The sequence below is a fragment of the Delphinus delphis genome, chromosome 15, assembly GCF_949987515.2.
Source record: "Delphinus delphis chromosome 15, mDelDel1.2, whole genome shotgun sequence".
Lineage (NCBI taxonomy): Eukaryota > Metazoa > Chordata > Mammalia > Artiodactyla > Delphinidae > Delphinus > Delphinus delphis.
The window spans coordinates 26,411,034-26,429,087 of record NC_082697.1 but is presented as its reverse complement, the minus strand read 5'-3'; the positions used below and the strand labels follow the sequence as shown (position 1 = coordinate 26,429,087).

The 18,054-nt window shown below is 40.3% G+C and overlaps 1 protein-coding gene across 2 annotated transcripts in view; it reads left to right on the top strand.

Annotated features, from left to right (window-relative positions):
• TPX2 (TPX2 microtubule nucleation factor) overlaps nucleotides 1–9,941 on the top strand; it is a 57,891-nt gene extending 47,950 nt beyond the window's left edge. Inside the window, exons 13-18 of one of the 2 annotated variants that reach the window (XM_060032797.1) lie at nucleotides 742–837; nucleotides 1,862–2,038; nucleotides 2,471–2,617; nucleotides 7,098–7,209; nucleotides 7,880–8,046; nucleotides 9,448–9,941. In XM_060032797.1, coding sequence (XP_059888780.1) covers nucleotides 742–837; nucleotides 1,862–2,038; nucleotides 2,471–2,617; nucleotides 7,098–7,209; nucleotides 7,880–8,046; nucleotides 9,448–9,558 — 810 coding nt within the window. In that variant the 3' untranslated portion in view covers nucleotides 9,559–9,941. Of the gene's footprint in view, nucleotides 1–741; nucleotides 838–1,861; nucleotides 2,039–2,470; nucleotides 2,618–7,097; nucleotides 7,210–7,858; nucleotides 8,047–9,447 lie in introns of both variants that reach the window. The other variant, XM_060032796.1, reaches the window with a different exon arrangement.
• The last annotated feature ends 8,113 nt before the right edge of the window (nucleotides 9,942–18,054 follow it).

Here is an 18,054-nt window from a genome sequence, read left to right as displayed (position 1 = left end):
TAGTAGCTAATTCCTAAAGTTTGTACCAATTTGTGCTCTGTACCTTACCCAACTGTATAGGAGTGCCCATTTCTCTTCACCTGTCAACACTGGTATTAACCAGTCTTTTAATTATTACTCAGTCTTGTAGGTGAAAAACACTTTATTTTACTTTATATTTTTAAAAATTATTGAGATTGAGCCTCTTGTATATCTTTGTAAACTGCTTGTTCTTTGTCCAGTTATTTGGCAAAAGGAAATTAAGCTAACCCTTGCCCCGTACTTTTTTCCATTTGCCTTTTGAGGTTAATATTTTAAAATATAAGTTCTTATTTTAGAGATGTATGTGGAATAGGTTTAAGAGAATGGACAGTATCTATTCTTTTCCTAGATAACATTTGGAAGTCCTTTTTGATTTTGTTTTTAAGGGATTGGGGTATAAAATGGGAGAGAAACAATAAAATATTGACAGTTTATTTTGTAGTGTTTTTCATAAATACCAAAAAAGATTTTGATGAATCCTATTTTTGTTGAATATGCAACTCAAACTATGTTTTTGTTATTTGCTGTTCTTCTGTCATGTTAATCCACCTTTGGAGCATTAATACATACCAGTCTTAGTTGGATAAGTTAACAACATACTGAAATAACTAGCTTTTTTTGATTCCTGATATGTGAACTTCTAAGAAAGGGATTGATCTCATCACACAGCCTAGTAGAGATTGTTCTAGGATATCTAATTGAGTTGCTTACTCCTTCCAGGGTGTTCCTGAAAAGAAAGTACTTCCAATCACTGTCCCCAAGTCACCGGCCTTTGCTCTGAAGAACAGAATCAGAATGCCCACCAGAGAAGATGAGGTGATTCCCTGGGATGGGGGTTTCTACTCCTTCTACATAATCAATCTAAGCATTATTCTTTCTTAAACTTAGTGGAATACAAAGGCCATCACTCTTGTCTGGAGTTGTCTTAACAATGGGTATGAATGATTGATCATCTGTTTTTGCTCTTCCAAGAACAAAGTAGTTAGTAAGGGTATGAATCTTTTGGCTTTCAGTGGTAACTGGTTGTAACTTATTGGAGCTATGTTTGTTTCTGTTGCATTGGAAATCACCCTGTTGTAATGTGGATCAAAAGTTCCCAAGACCTATACTCTATTTTGCCCCAGCTATTGTCACCATTCAGTGAGGGACTTTTAAAATTCATACTAAGCAGTTACATCCACCCTGTCCTTAACTATCTCCATTAATCCAAGGGTTGCAAAGGTGACTGTGTGGTGATGGTTCATGAAGTTGGAATATATAAACTGTCATTGATCAGGCTAGTTTCTTGTTACATCCCCCATTTTATCTATAAATATCCAGAGTTAGGATAATTTTACAGCAGATCTCAGGCATAAGCCTTTTTATAGGTTCATTTGAAACTAAAATACACAGTAATCTTATGTTACCAGCTTGAATCCAATCAACTTACTTGGTCCTATTCTGGGTTTGGCAACTGGGAATACTCCCAGTCACATGTTTTAGTGGAGTCTGAAGTCTGGGTCAAAGAAGAGGCCAAGGTATATGCTTGGTTAGTACTTTTCTTCTGTTCTTCATTTTATTCAAACTGTTTGATCTCATTTAGTTTTTACAACCTTCCTGTGAAAAATTTTAGATCCTTTAAGAGTAATTATGTTAGTTTATCAAATGCTTTCACACTGGTTTCACCCCTGAGAGTTGGTAGATACTCCTCTTTGATAGAAAAGGAAGCTAAGACACCTGAGAGGTTGAGTGACTTGCCTTAATTAATGACTTCTCTCATATAATGTCTTCTGACTCCACATTCAGAGGAGGTGAGAGAGAGCGAGGAATCTTGTTTCTAAACTGCATTTTTTTTCTTTAGGAAGAGGAGGAGCCAGTAGTGATAAGAGCTCAACCTGTGCCATATTTTGGAATGCCTTTTAAGCCCCAAATCCCAGTGGGGAGAACTGTGGAAATATGCCCTTTCTCTTTTGATTCTCGAGACAAAGAACGTCAGTTACAGAAGGAGAAGAAAATAAAAGAACTGCAGAAAGGGGAGGTAGGTGTTTCCATTTCTCCAAGTAGCATAGTACTATTCTTTGATCCCTCAAAGGTAATCTTTTATGTTGCACTTTTAACTATAAATCACTGACTTCCTTTGATCCCTCTAAGAGCCTTATGAAGTATAAATAGGGAAAGTAATTTAAAGTGCCATTAAATTACTTGCCCTATTTATACTTCATAAGGCTATTTAAGTGCCATTCTGGCACAGGGAGCTTAAGTGACTTGCCCATGATCATGCTGCTGGTCATTGGCAATATTGGGAGGAAAACCTTGATTTCCTTTTGAACCCAATACTCTTTCTGCTACACCAAGCTGCTTTGAAAACTGGCCTTTCCTATTTTTTAGATTCATCCAAATATTCTGGAGTAGTTGTTGCTTTCTGACTAGAAAGACCTTATCTTAAATCTTACATTTTCTTTTCTATTAGGTGCCCAAATTCAAGGCGCTTCCTTTGCCTCATTTTGACACCATTAACCTGCCGGAGAAGAAGGTGAAGAATACAACCCAGGTTGAGCCTTTCTGCTTTGAGACTGACAGAAGAGGTGCTCTGAAGGCACAGACTTGGAAGCACCAGGTGGGGCTGGGGAGAGCAGCTAAAATGTGAATTGTTTGATTGTTGATTTGTTACAATAGGTAGACCCACTACACTGAACTTCTGGGAACTAACATACTGGATTATTTTAGGGGCTGTCACTGTAATCAGGGGTCAGCAAACTTTTTCTATAAAAAAGTTTGCTATGTGTTATTTTAGGCTGTGCAGGTGGTCTCTGTCACATGTTCTCTGTGTATGTGTGTTTCAACCCTTTAAAAATATAAAAACCATTTTTAGCTCAAGGGCTATACAAAACGAGGTTGCAAACTGGATTTGGCTTGCGGCGTAAGTTTGCTGATCTCTGCTGTAAGTGATCACCTGGGGAATGTGAGAACTGTTAGGCTTTTTTTGTGTCAGGAGATTCTTAAAGATCTCATCTATTCCATTTATTAGACTTGTTCATTAAATGTTCACTCCTTTCTGTTGGTGCTTTGATAAGAAACTGAGAGGTGAGAATAGATTCTTAATATGGTATGTTGTTTTTGCAACATAGTGTGCTATTTGCTCTTTATAGATGACAGGTGATTTAAAACAGTCAATTGGTTGTTGGCTGGTTTAATTGGATCTAATTCTGCCCTGTCTGGAAAATAATCTCCAGAATCCCTAAATTTGTCAGTATTGATATTGTCTCTTATTCTGGACTCTGTCCAAAAGGGGCTCTGGCCTAATCTTTGTTTGTAGAAAGTCATCCCTCTTGAAGCCCAAGAGATATGATTGCTTAAGTAACTAAATGTAGGCTCCCTGTTGGTACTGTTCTCTAGGAGAACTTAGGACAGTTGCTTTGGAAGCAGTAGTGAATCTCTCGTTCAAGGACCATGACATAGAATGTCTGTATATTTTCCATCACAAAAAGATTTTTTAAAGTTTTTCAGTCATACATAAAAGTAGAATAGTATAATGAACTTCCATGAACTGTCACCTGGTTTTCCAGGGATCAAAACATGGAAAATCTTATTTCATCTCACTTCTACCTACTCATCTCTATACTGGATACTTCTGCCTATACAAGATTACTTTGAAGCAAATCCTAGGTGTCATCTCATTTCATCCAAAACTACTTCAATGTGTAACTTTAAAATATAAGGATTAAAAGAATTTCATAACCACAATACTATTATCACACTTAAAAAGATTAACAATAATTCCTTAATAGTGACAAATAGTCAGCATTCATATATCCCCTAATCTCTCATTTTTTAAACAGTTAAATTGTTCAAATCAGGATCCAGAAAAGGTCCACATTTTATATTTGTTTGATAAATCTCTAAATCCCTTTTAATCTAAAGGCTGCTCTACTTGCATTTTATATGTTGAATAAACTGGTTTGATTTTCCTATAGGTTTTTTTATATGAATAATATGACCATTTATTTTAAAAGTATATGTGTTTACATGTATATGATATGAAAGGGGTTATACACTAAAATGTTAATAATAGTTATTTATGGTGGGGTTATAGGTGACCTTATAGAATTTCATTTTTAATTTTCATCCATTTTTTTTTGAATTTTATTTTTTTATACAGCAGGTGCTTATTAGTTATACATTTTATACATATTAGTGTATACATGTCAGTCTCAATCTCCCAGTGCATCACACCACCACCACCACCACCCCCTGCCACCACTTTCCCCCCTTGGTGTCCATACGTTTGTTTTCTATATCTGTGTCTCTCTTTCTGCCCTGCAAACCGGTTCATCTGTACCATTTTTCTAGGTTGCACATATATGTGTTAATATACGATATTTGTTTTTCTCTTTCTGACTTAGTTCACTCTGTATGGCAGTCTCTAGATCCATCCATGTCTCTACAAATGACCCAGTTTTGTTCCTTTTTATGGCTGAGTAATATTCCATCGTAAACATGTACCACATCTTCTTTATCCATTCGTCTGTTGATGGGCATTTAGGTTGCTTCCTTGACCTGGCTATTGTAAACAGGGCTGCAATGAACATTGGGGTGCATGTGTCTTTTTGAATTGTGGTTTTCTCTGGGTATATGCCCAGGAGTGGGATTGCTGGGTCATATGGTAATTCTATTTTTAGTTTTTTAAGGAACCTCCATACTGTTCTCCATAGTGGCTGTATCAATTTACATCCCCACCAGCAGTGCAAGAGGGTTCCCTCTTCAAAAAAAAAAAAAAAAAAAAGAGGGTTCCCTTTTCTCCACACCCTCTCCAGCATTTGTTGTTTGTAGATTTTCTTTTGATGTCCATTCTAACTGGTGTGAGGTGATACCTCATTGTAGTTTTGATTTGCATTTCTCTGATAATTAGTAATGTTGGGCAGCTTTTCATGTGCTTCTTGGCCACCTGTATGTCTTCTTTGGAGAAATGTCTATTTAGGTCTTCTGGCCATTTTTGGATTGGGTTGTTTGTTTTTTTAATATTGAGCTGCATGAGCTGTTTATATATTTTGGAGATTAATCCTTTCTCCATTTGCAAATATTTTCTCCCATTCTGAGGGTTGTCTTTTCGTCTTGTTTGTAGTTTCCTTTGCTTTGCAAAAGCTTTTAAGTTTCATCAGATCCCATTTGTTTATTTTTGTTTTTATTTCCATTATTCTAGGAGGTGGATCAAAAAAGATCTTGCTGTGATTTATGTCAAAGAGTGTTCTTCCTATGTTTTCCTCTAAGAGTTTTATAGTGTCCGGTCTTACAGTTAGGTCCCTAATCCATTATGAGTTTATTTTTGTGTATGGTATTAGGGAGTGTTCTAATTCCATTCTTTTACATGTAGCTGTCCAGTTTTCCTGGCACCACTTATTGAAGAGACTGTCTTTTCTCCATTGTATATCCTTGCCTCCTTTGTCATAGATTAGTTGACCATAGGTACGTGGGTTTATCTCTGGGCTTTCTATCCTGTTCCATTGATCTATATTTCTGTTTTGGTGCCAGTACCATATTGTCTTTTTTTTTTTTTTTTTTGCGGTACGCGGGCCTCTCACTGTTTTGGCCTCTCCCATTGCGGAGCACAGGCTCCGGACACACAGGCTCAGTGGCCATGGCTCATGGGCCCATTCGCTCTGCGGCATGTGGGATCTTCCCGGACCAGGGCACGAACCCGCATCCCCTGCATCGGCAGGCGGACTCTCAACCACTGCGCTACCAGGGAAGCCCCACATTGTCTTGATTACTGTAGCTTTGTAGTATAGTGTGAAGTCAGGGAGTCTGATTCCTCCAGCTCTGTTTTTTTTTTTTTTTTTTTTTTTTTTTTTGTGCAGTACACAAGCCTCTCACTGTTGTGGCTTCTCCCGTTGTGGAGCACAGGCTCCGGACACGCAGGCTCAGCGGCCATGGCTCATGGGCCCAGCCGCTCCGCGGCATGTGGGATCTTCCCAGACCGGGGCATGAACCCACGTCCCCTGCATTGGCAGGCGGACTCTCAACCACTGCGCCACCAGGGAAGCCCTCCAGCTCTGTTTTTTTCCCTCAAGAATGCTTTGGCTGTTCGGTGTCTTTTGTGTCTCCATACAAATTTTAAGATTTTTTGTTCTAGTTCTGTACAAAATGCCATTGGTAATTTGATAGAGATTGCATTGAATCTGTAGATTGCTTTGGGTAGTATGGTCATTTTCACAATGTTGATTCTTCCAATCCAAGAACATGGTGTATCTCTCCATCTGTTTGTATCATCTTTACATCAGTGTCTTATAGTTTCTGCATACAGGTCTTTTGTCTCCCTAGGTAGATTTATTCGTAGGTATTTTATTCTTTTTGTTGCAGTGGTAAATGGGAGTGTTTCCTTAATTTCTCTTTCAGATTTTTCATCATTAGTGTATAGGAATGCAAGAGATTTCTGTGCATCAATTTTGTATCCTGCAACTTTACCAAATTTATTGATTAGCTCTAGTAGTTTTCTGGTGGCATCTTTAGGATTCTCTATGTATAGTATCATGTTACCTGCAAACAGTGACAGTTTTACTTCTTCTTTTCCAGTCTGTATTCCTTTTATTATTTTTTTCTTCTCTGATTGCCTTGGTTAGGACTTCCAAAACTATGTTGAGTAATAGTGGCGAGAGTTTTCCTATAGGTATTACAATCTGGGTTTTGCTCATTGTATTCCCAACGTGTTGATTAATATGTTTCTCTATCTCCTGTATTTCCTATAAATGAATAGTCAGATCCAGAGGCTTGACTAAATTCTGGTTAGATTCTTTTGGGGATTGGGAGGGAGAATACTTTACAGGTGATCACATCCAGGGGTATATTAATGTCTACTTGTTTACTTTTTGTGATGTTAAGTAGGCCTTAAAAGTATCTTCAAGGTATTTTCTAGTTCTCAGTGGGTTCAGATGTTGTTAGTCTGATCTACTTAATGTAAAAGGGATTTTAATTGAGTTTAGATTAAATCACCTGCTGTCTTTGTAGATGAAACTGTTCAGAAACATTCGAACTTGAGTCATTGAGATGGTAGTTATGGAAGGTAGTGCGGCTGCTTATCTGACAGATTTTCTTTCTCATAGCTGGAGGAAGAACTAAAACAGCAGAAAGAAGCAGCTTGCTTCAAGGCTCGTCCAAACACCGTCATCTCCCAGGAGCCCTTTGTTCCTAAGAGAGAGAAAAAATCCCTTACTGGTAGTATTTTATGTATTCTTGGGGGATTGGGGCAGAATGGTTAGACTTCCTGGGACTCAGTTGTGTCAGTACAATGCTGTGTCAACCAGAAGCATCTGCCTGTAGGCGATCTAATTTTTTCTCCCCTAGCTCTTTATTGAATCCAGCAGCTATGTTGATTTGTAGAGTGTGTTGGGGTCAGATTCATAGAACAAACACCTGGCATTTCAACAACAATTTTACTTTCCCCACCCAGAGAGTAGCAAGTAAGTGAGGGAGAGCCAGGACTTCTTTCTGGAGTTCACCCTAAAGCAAGCCTTAGATAGAAAACATTTGATTCCTTAAGCACTGGGCAGCGTTTCAGAAAAGTGGGATTCTTTTCCTAAATCTGTCTCACAATCACTATGTAGTTTTGAGCAAGCTACTTCACCTGTGTAGGTCATGCTTTTCTCCTAATTAGATGATTTATAGGGGCCCTTCCAATGATTTATAGGGGTCCTTAAAATTTTAGGACTTTTTGTATGTGGTTTACTCCACCTTTCTCCCAACTAGGCTTCCTTAGAGGTCCACCTTTCTGTTGCCATGCATATCTATCACTTGCTGGATCTGTGGGGCTAGGTTTATGCAAGTCTTGCTTGTGCACCAATATTCTCTCTGTTTCTGTACTCAGAGGGCCTTTCTGGTTCTCTAGTTCAAGAAACTTTTCAGCTGGCCACTGAGAAGAGAGCCAAGGAGCGGCAGGAGCTGGAGAAGAGAATGGCTGAGGTGGAAGCCCAGAAAGCCCAGCAGTTGGAGGAGGCCAGGCAACAGGAGGAAGAGCAACAGAAGGAGGAGCTGGCCAGACTACGGAAAGAACTGGTAACTGGGCTGCATGAGCACTGACTAACCCATGGTTGCGTCTGTTTTGTTTTATCTGTACCTTGCCTTGTTCCAGAAAGGATCTAAGGTGGCCTCCAAGGATACATCAAAGTTGAGTGAAAATGAGAAGTCAGACAAACCAGGGGTGGTGACAAAGTTGAGGAGTGAACGAGGCTAAGGATGTATACATTGTGATCCATGGATCTGCTAAGTGATATAAACAAGCTAGTTATTTAACAAATACATTTATCTTTGATCCTGAATTCAGTCAGAATTTCTTCCAGGGGTCTAAATAAGGAGGACATCAGGTGCTATACCAGTGCACAGTGATATATTTGTAGGACTCTTTATTTAACTTTTTATTATTGCCTTAAGGCTTAAGGAAACCAATGTGTTTTACAATTAGAATACATAGGTAGGGAAGGATGTGGGAATTGTGTGACAACTATATTTTCATTTTCCTCTTAATACTTGACTCAAATTCCTTGGAGTTATAGTGCATATCAGTCCAGGTGACCTTCCATGTTAACACTAGATAATGATTTAAATATTAGTTATCCAAAAAGAAAGCTTAATTCACGTTAAGGACCCTTTCACTAGGAGGGCAGCAAACCACATTAACTGCATTAATAAGGAAGAACACAGTTTTAGATAGAATTTCATATGCTTAGTAAAAGGATGAATATAGCAATATGTAAGTTGTTGAGGTTTTGTCTAAAAGTGCTAAGCCAGCAGCTGATACAGCTGTTGGTAGAGATGACTGGCCACAGGAGGGCTCTAGGGACAAACTATTAAAGGGACTAGTTTCCTGACAAAATCCAAGCTACCGTATGCTGATTGGATGTACTCACAAAACCAGCCTCAAGTGTTTTGACTTTTCTTCAGCACTTGAATCCTGCCTCTTGTGATTGTCTGTATCATAGAACTCTCTACCAATCTGGCTTGATTCAGGGTTGATTTTAGACTGTAAGAAGGATGGATGGGACCATGCCTTCTCCTGGCAACCTTTCTTGGTTATTTTATTTTATTTATTTATTTTTGTCCATGCTTTTGGTGAATATTAAGACTCAATAATCTTAAGATTGTACTCTGGCAAATTCTTAACATGTATCTTCTTTCTGCTGCAATTGAGTACAGCCCCGTTATACCCTAGTACTGAACAGTCAAACTGGAGATAGGTGCAAGCTGAGGGATCCAGCAAGACCTGAATAGAAACCTACTTGAGCTCCAGAGCTCTTGTGCTTTGCTGCTAGACTGTGTTGCCTCCCACCAACCCCCAAATTAGTGACTGGGATTTGCAAAACTATACAAAAATGTTCTCAAGAAGAGGAGCAAAAACACCCATAAGTGTAGTTCTCTAACATCCTTATCAATGGTAACTTTATTTTTCTCACTCTGCAGGTACACAAGGCAAATCCAGTACGCAGGTACCAGGGTGTGGAAGTCAAGTCAAGTGACCAGCCCTTGACCGTGCCTGTATCGCCTAAGTTCTCCACTCGATTCCACTGCTAGACTCAGCTTTGAGCTGTGGACACCGTCTGGGAACCGGAGCTACTCTTCCCATTAAACCAGGAGCCTTCTTTGTCACAGGGGCATGGAGAGAACTCATTTCTCCAGGCTTTTTCCTACGCATGCCTGACAAGTGTGGACTCCAATTTCATTGAGAGCTGTTTTCCTACATTATTGTGGCTAATAATGAGACTCAACTCATGTATGTCTCAACCAGACTCCATGTAGTTATTTCCTTGGAACCATCAGTTGACCTTTAATATGGGTCTTAACTCTGACTAGAATTTAAAGTCTCTGTATCAGTACAGTGTAATTTCTGTTGCCCTTACCCCCCACCCCCCTTTTTTTCCTATTTTAATCAGAAAATAAAGATAGTTAAATACTGAGATAGGATTTAAGTCATGAATTAAATGAGGAACCATCAGTAGTATGTCAGATTCTTTCCTCTTCTCTGTGCAAAATGAATTTAGAGTTAAGGAGCCCTTCGCTACGAGGGGGGAAGCCTCATTAACTGCATGACGAGGAAGAGACTTGACTGACGGGAACCTCACAGCAGTCATCGGCTGGCCTCGGGTAGAGCTTGCTGTTCAGGCACGTTCTTCCCTTGTTGGTGCAGATGATAATAGGGGGCGCTGAGTAGTACACGTTTTAAGTCCTCCAGTGACCTAGACTGGAATAAATATGTTTGTCTTCCCTCCCTGATTTTGTTATTTGATGTTTTTAAATCTTTCCCCCTTTGGAGGTCACATCTTATTGGGGAAGTGGGTACTTTGAGAGGAGGGTCTAGGAACTTTTAAAAGCATAGGCTCTGTCCTTAAAGGAAAGAGCTTTGTGACTTTTCTGTCTTATGACAGAATATCCTTCCATATTTTGTTAACTCCCTCCTAGGAACCACTCTGGAAGCCTGTTATGCCTTCAAAACAGACTGTGCCTTCTTCTCTAAATGTGTTTTTTCTCATCTGGTAAACTCTTCTTTATAAGACTCAGCTCTAGTAAAATCTTTTTCATAAATCTTTCCTTGACCATTTGACCTCCTCAGGTAAGGTAAGATTTCCTTCTTTGTGCCTCCCAAATGTTTCTTATGTATATCTCTAGTAGAACAGTTATACCACTGAGTTACTTGTACTTGTTTACAAGCTAGTAGAGATGAAGATAACTAAAATTATGTTAGTCCTTGAAGATAAAAATTATGTTAATCATATCTGTATTTCTCATAGTTGGCACAGAATTTGCTAGGTCCATGTTATCAATAGTGTATTTTCTTTTAGACTTGATATTGTTTATGAACTCTACTCTGTACCAGTCATCTATTCCTGTGCCACGAGATATAAAAGCATCCATCTTTTGCCCAGGCTAGGCCTAGGCACTATATATGATATTAGACCTATGTTATATTCCTTTTGTTTATTCATTCAGTGACCATTATGTACAAGCCATTGTAGATTTAGTGACAGGCAACAAAGCAAGATGTGATTTGCAGATCCCTGGGCATCCTGAAGGCCCACAGAGTGATACAAAGTGCAGTTCCTTTATTCATTTCCTAGAGATATGTGGTGTACAGTTCCATAACAACTTGTGTAGTTCATTTAACAAATATTGATTCAGTACTAACTATATATACGTTGGCACTATTCTAGTCTCTGGGCATATAGCAATGAACAGAAATAGAAGACCTTGACTTCATGGAGGTTACCTTTTAGAAGGGGAGACACAATAAACAAGTAACTGTCCTCTTCTGTCAGGTGATAAATGTTTCTCTGACTGACTGTGTGGAAAATAGAGTAGGATGGGGACTTGGTGGCGTGTAAGATTGGAAACAGGAAGGTGAGGAGGTTCTTGATGTTGTCCAGGTAAGAGCTGATAGTGGCCTGGGCTAGGGTGGTAGCAGTGGAGGTGATGAGAAATGGTTGGATTCTGAATGGATTTTGAAGCTGTAACTGACGAGACTTGCTAACAGATTGGACGTGGGGAGAGGGGGGGGTGGGTAGATGAGGATGGTATTTAGATATCAGCCTCAAACAGAAATAGAGTTCTCCATCCCTTGTGTTGTGAAAAATCCAGTTCTACCCCAGTCCTCATATCTCTTGTGGATTCTCTGGATGGGGGTGGGACAACTTCCTTTTCTGAACACCTTTTGCTTTGGTTTTTCTCTGTTCATCTCTTGATCCCCTCTCTGTGTCTTTCCTCTGTAGCTTTTCTCTCTCCCATGTATCAGCAGTTCTCTAATAGTTCACTGTCATTCATATATTGCCATCTAGTATCATTTTTTCATATATTTTGTTCATTTTTTGTTTTGTTTGTTTCAGGTAGAAGAATAAATCTGGCCCTCAAGTTGAGGGTTTTAGAAAGAGTGTTACGTATTGAGAATTATGGACCTGTGGGATCCTTCCACCCCATTTGCTCCATTCTGGATTGCCCCCTCTGGACACACCCACATCAGGGTGATATTGTTTGGCAGTCTGTTACGGCAACAGAGAGGGATTATATTATTTCAGAGCAAATAGCTTTTAAAATTAAGATGCCCTTGCTTCCCAGAATTTCCCAGTTTCCTGGTGGTCTCCTCCTCAGCACAACCTGTCTAGTATTGAGTCCTTTCTTTCTGGACCACCTCACATGACCTTCATTTTTCTAGGACAGCCTCCCGTTTCCCCTGAAACTCAAACTCTGCTTTTATTTTACAGAGAAATTCAGGTTCTTTATCCCTCAGGCCTTGTCCAAGAGAGAGCTTCTCTTTCAACACTCAGAGGTCACCCTGGAATTTTCCTAAACAAAGAACATGTCCTCTAATAGGATTTACTGAATTCTACTGAGAAATCTGGCTGCCACAATCTGCTTGGCAGTTTTGCAAAACTCCTAGCACATGTGCACATTCAGATTGTTAGAATTCCCACACTTGCTGGGAAGGACTGTTTTCAGTGTTGTTTTGACTTGGTCATGATTCCCCATTGCTAACAGTTTGTGCTAATTAATACAAGATTACCTTTCACTCTTAATTTGGTTGATCATTTTGTTCTTGTGTAATTGCTTTGTTCCCGTTTTGACTGCTGTTTTATGCTTTAACAGTTCTTTTCCACAGAATTTTGTCCTTGGAAAGTGGAGCTTGAGTGGTGGACACACTGCAGTGGCAGTTGCTCCAGCATTTAATAGATAAGTCTTATACACAAACAATTGTAACACAGGATAAGATGTGATTGAGTAGCATGAGACAGACAAAAAATGCTGCAGGAGGAGTTTAGAGGTTCTTGTTGGAGGTGAGATTGCAGTTCTTAAAGGTGTTTCTTTTTTTATGTAAAAATTATGAAAGTAGTATAGTCATCCCTCAGTATCCACAGGGGATTGGTTCCAGGACCCCCTGTGGATACCAAACTCCACAGATGCTCAAGTCACATTTAAAATGGTGTATTTGCATATAACCTATGCACATCCTCCCATATACCTTAAATCATCTCTAGATTACTTATAATACCTAATACAATGTAAATCGTTGTAAAGACAATGTAAATTATACATAAATAGTTGCACATGTACAGCAAATTCAAGTTTTGTGTTTTGGAACTTTCTGGACTTTTTTTTTTTTCAAATATTTTTGATCCATGGTTGGTTGAATCTATAGATATGGAACCTGTAGATACAGAGGGCTGACTGTACTGCCTTTTGGAAACAAAACAATACAGACTGTATAAAACAAAACACGAAAGTCTCTTACTTCCCCTACTCCCATTCCCCAGGAGTAACCCAGTATTACCAGTTGTGTATTCTTCCAGAATGTTTTTTATGTACACACACAGATTTATAGAGCATTTTTTATAACAATAAGATTATAACATTACGCATTTGCCTTTAATTTTAATTTGTTCTTTGAAGGTTATATATCATGGCTTTCCAAATTCGAAAGCTACAAAGGGGTTTAGAGATAGTTGGTGCTGCCAGGTGTGTTCCCTTGCAGAGATGGCATCAGCCTATATGTATTCATACCTGCTCCCTCTTATTTTTCAACAAATAGTGTCATAATTTACACTCTGTAGCTTGCTCTTTTCATATGTGTTCTCCATTGAATAATGTGGTTCAGGCACTACCTTAGGCATGTACTAGCTTTCTCCCTGGCTGAAGTATGAAGCCTCTTATGAGAATCTAGTGACATGGAGGCAGACCTGGTGTGGGGTCTAGATGTCCTGGCCTAGTGACCTCAGGTCCCAAAGGCTCGAGGTCAGGTCAGCAAAGCCTGCTCTTTTAATTCCTCCTGGCTTAGCTGAGCCTTGGGGGTTCATTGGCTTGAGTATCTGGTTAAACCTGTGTATCCCCTTAGGTCACTCTTGATATGCTTCCTTTTCAGTTCCCTTCTGAATCTTGTCTGCTGGGGAAGTTCCTCATTGCTGAGAGTAGCAGTTAAAAAAGCTGTCAGCCACGAGGCTGAGCTCCTATTTCTGCACAGGCAGGCTGAGTACAGCTTGGTGGTGTGGATCCAGGTAGGAATTGGTCAACATTCTGAATCCTGAGCTGCCATCTGCCTTGCAGCCTGCTGGGGTGCTCAGTTTAGACAACATATAAAGTTTCCTGGATACGGAACAAACCCAGGCCTATGGAAAGAGCAGGAGGGTTAAAGTGTGTGGTACTTTGAGCAGTGACGAAGGCATAACCAGGGAGCTGACATGTTTGCTCCAATGCCAAGAATTCGAGGACAATTTGTTATCCAGCTTAAGCCATTGTAGTTGCTACAGAAAAGCCTGGGGACAAAAACATGCTTTTTCCTTGTTTTTGTCTTCCTGCATACCCGCTCTATTTTCTAGTGCTGTAGTGAAGGTTACTGACCTCAAAAACAGAAATGTCTGATGGTGTTTGCTCTTCTCCTCCTTACAAGAGAATGTGAGGCTGGGCTGCGGTCAAAGCATGGCTCTTATGTGCTGAAGGTATCAGCTTCCTGAAAGGGCTTCACAAATGCTAACATTGTACTTGGAGAAACCATAGTTGGAGGGGCTTAGGGAAATACTAGGTTTTATCAGGAATTATTTCACCAGACTAAGCCTAACCTGAAGGCATCAACTGCCTTCTCTCTTTTTCTTAAAATTTTATTAAACAGAAGGGAAGTAAAAACCTGGCCTGCGTGATCTGCCAAAACCCATGGGACTGGTATCCCAGAACCTCACAGGCAGGTGTGTGAACGGGTTAAGAATTGTTGCCTAGCTTATTTCGGCACTGATGGTATTCTCAGGGCTTCTTTCAGGAGCAAGGGCGGGAGAGGTATTTTTCAGTGGGTCAAATACTAAATAGTCAGTGGTTGTAAATTGTAATTTGAAAAGCAGTTTAGGGCAGCATTGTCAAGCTTGGTGGTAAGGAACGATGAAAAATCTCTGGCCTGGCACTGACATCCTCTACTCACGGCGTACAGGCACACTCTCTTACACAGACTAAGGGACTAGAAAGTGACTTTGAATTTGCTCTATACGAAAATCTCAACAGGGTTTTGCAGTGTTTTTGTTTATAAAATTGGGATTTATTGTTAATTATATACAATTCAGAAAATACCTGGTAATAGGAGGAAGGAGAAAAAAATCTGTGGTCCCCTCACCCACCTTGAACACTGGTGTTTCTCTGTATAATATTTTCTTACATAGAACTTTAGTCTGTTTTTCTACATTGTAGGGGTTTTCTGTTTATGTATATATATTTTTTGTATTCTGCTTTTTTTTTAACTTAGCAGAGTAGTAGCTCAAATATTTTTCCTATATTGCTGCATACTCTGTAAATACCAATTTTAATAGCAGCATACTGTTCCATTGTCCAGAGTTTGTTTCTCCCCATTGAAAATATTTGTTTTGCAAAGGATTTTCCTAGGCTATTTATAAGACAGATTTCTTTGTCCCCCTAATGTATTATGTCTCTCTAAACTTTAAATGGTTGTTTCAAACCACTTAGTCAATATTTGTAATTAAAGTATTAAAAGAAAATATAATTCCCTCCCAAAAGCGTAGTTAATGACATCATCCTGGCATACGCATTTGCAAATTGGAAACCTCCTTTTGGCTGACATAAGGATTGGTGCCCAGCGAAAAGTTTATTGGCATTGAGCAAAGCCTTTCTGGAGAGAATTCTAGTTATGTTAAAGTCTTGGAATTCTACATCTTAAGACAGGCTTACACAGTAGATTGATGTCTCAAAGCCTTCAGACCACATTTGAAAGGGAATGCCCTTTGTCTTTCTTAACTCTAGCTGAGCTGTGATGTGTCTTTTGGGCAGAGTAGAGGCAGGAAATATAATCTCCTTCCTGGCACTGGCACACGGGGTGACCTTTAGCAAGGCACTCCCCTTTTCTGGACCTCAGTTTCCACATCGTCAAAGAGGAGATTGAATTAGAAAGATAAATAAGGCTCTTTCCAGCTTGAATATTTTCAGATTCTTTTTCTAGGCAATTTGTTCTAACCACATTAGCCCTACTTTAACAGTTATATTTTTCTATAGTCAGCTGCTCAGTCACTGCAAGAGGGTACCTCTAGTAAGCTCCCTGCTCCTAGATTTCCATTTGAACGTCAGTGAAGTATGTTGGAGACCAGTGTGCTAGCTCGTTGAGGAGGACTTTCCAAGGGTTGTTCTGGAAGCGGAAATCTAGCCCAGATCACTCCAGGGGACTAATCTCTGAATAATGTCCTCTGACACACGCACATATTTTCTAATGTTTCTCTTGACCTTGGAACTGGTTAAAAGCAGCACAGAATGCTCAATGAATTCTAACAGACTACAGCAAGGAAGTCCCTCCCATCCTTGGCTTTTCCAAGATGTAAGGTTGCTAGTATCCGTTCTTTAATTGTTGGCATTTTAAGGATGTCACCTTACCTTGCAGCTCTTCTGTTTCTCTCTGCTGCAGTTCAGTTTTTATAATGTTTGTGGTCAAAAGGACTTGGGTTGATTTGAGATAATTGTCACAGGGTTCTGAGGGGCACAAAATTATTTAGTGGAATGAACCCTAGATTGGGGATTGGGAGAGTAGCTTGAGCATGTCATTTGCATTTTGTGAGTGTCAATTTCTTTATCTTAGAAGTTTAAAATGATGTTTCTAGAAAGGATCTTTCCTCTGGCTCCATGGATGAGAATTTGCTCCTAGCTTTAAAATGACCCAAAAGCAAGTCTTGGCAGCCATGGTGACTGTCACATTGGGCAGTTATTCATCCTTGTTGGCCAGCGTGACTCAGTGTGATCCTGCTTGAGTCGTATATTCACTATATTAATTGTCAGTGGGTATGTGTCATCAGGGGTTGCCAGAAGCCCCTGCTGTTTATCCAAAGCTAACAAACTGACAAGACAGGGCCAGCAGCTGCTAGTCAGCCATCAGCGAGAGGAGCAGGGACGCTCCTCAGGAAGGAGGCTCGTGGGAGTTGGTGCAAGCAAAAGGCGAGGGATTTGAGTTGAGCTTTTAGAAATCTCATTCTTACTGGGCTGGAGGTTGATGTCTACACTGTAGCCTCCCTGATTCTTATTTGCCCATTAGCCGTTTTCTCTCTCTTGTGGTAATTTGTTACCACTTCGCATAATAGAAAACTAATATGCGAAGCAACACAGCAGACAGATCGGAGTTGGGAGGGGCTGTCAGTATCTGCCCACCTTCACTAAACAACTTTTTGAGCCTCTCCCTCTCCTTGAAACATTAGCTGTACTGACCACTGCTGGGTCTGAGTGTTTGTGTTTTCCTCACATACATACCAAAACACTCCTCCTACCCAGAAGACCCAGGAAAATGGGTAGGAATTGGCAGGCTAGGAAGCTCAGCAACTTGGGCTGGGGGACTTTTCTCTAGGGCGGTGGTCCTCAGAGTGTCCTGCAGACCAGAAGATCAGCATCACTGGGACTAGAATGCAAATTCTCCAGACCTCTTGAATCAGACACCATGGACCTGGGGCCCAGCAATGTGTTTTAACAAGCCCTGCAGGGGTTTGTGATGCACCCCCAAGTGTGAGGACCACTGTGTCAGGAGATGTCCTGGTGGAGAACAGGTCTCTCAACTCAAAGGTCCCTATCTATGGACCAGGGAGCCTGCAGCTGTTCTCTCCTGTGAGCCTCAGCACGCAGGCCAAACTAGAGCCCTGTGGAAGGCAAGAGCATGCCTCTCCTCTGAGCTCCCTGGGGAGTCACATTTATGCAGCCTGTTCGTGTTACCCAGGAGAGCTGCTGAATTTGTTGAGTAAGTGTTTATCTCCTCAGCCAAGACTCTATTACCAAAATAAAGATGGAAGGAAGAATGCTTTTCCATATGTCCTTCCAACAAGTCATATGACAGATGAGGAAACTGAGGCTCAGAGTTTAAGTTACTTTCCCAAAGTCACACTGCTGGTAAGTGGCAGAGTCAGAATTTGGACCCAAGTCTGTGCCCTCAAGTGCCCTTTCCACCACGCCAGTTGCATCCCTTGAGGGGATGGATGGACATTCTTAGGAGCTCCTGGAGGATAGGGCCTAGCTCTTTTGGGAATTGAGTGACACTTGATCAAAGAGCCCCATGGGTGAAGAAGAGAT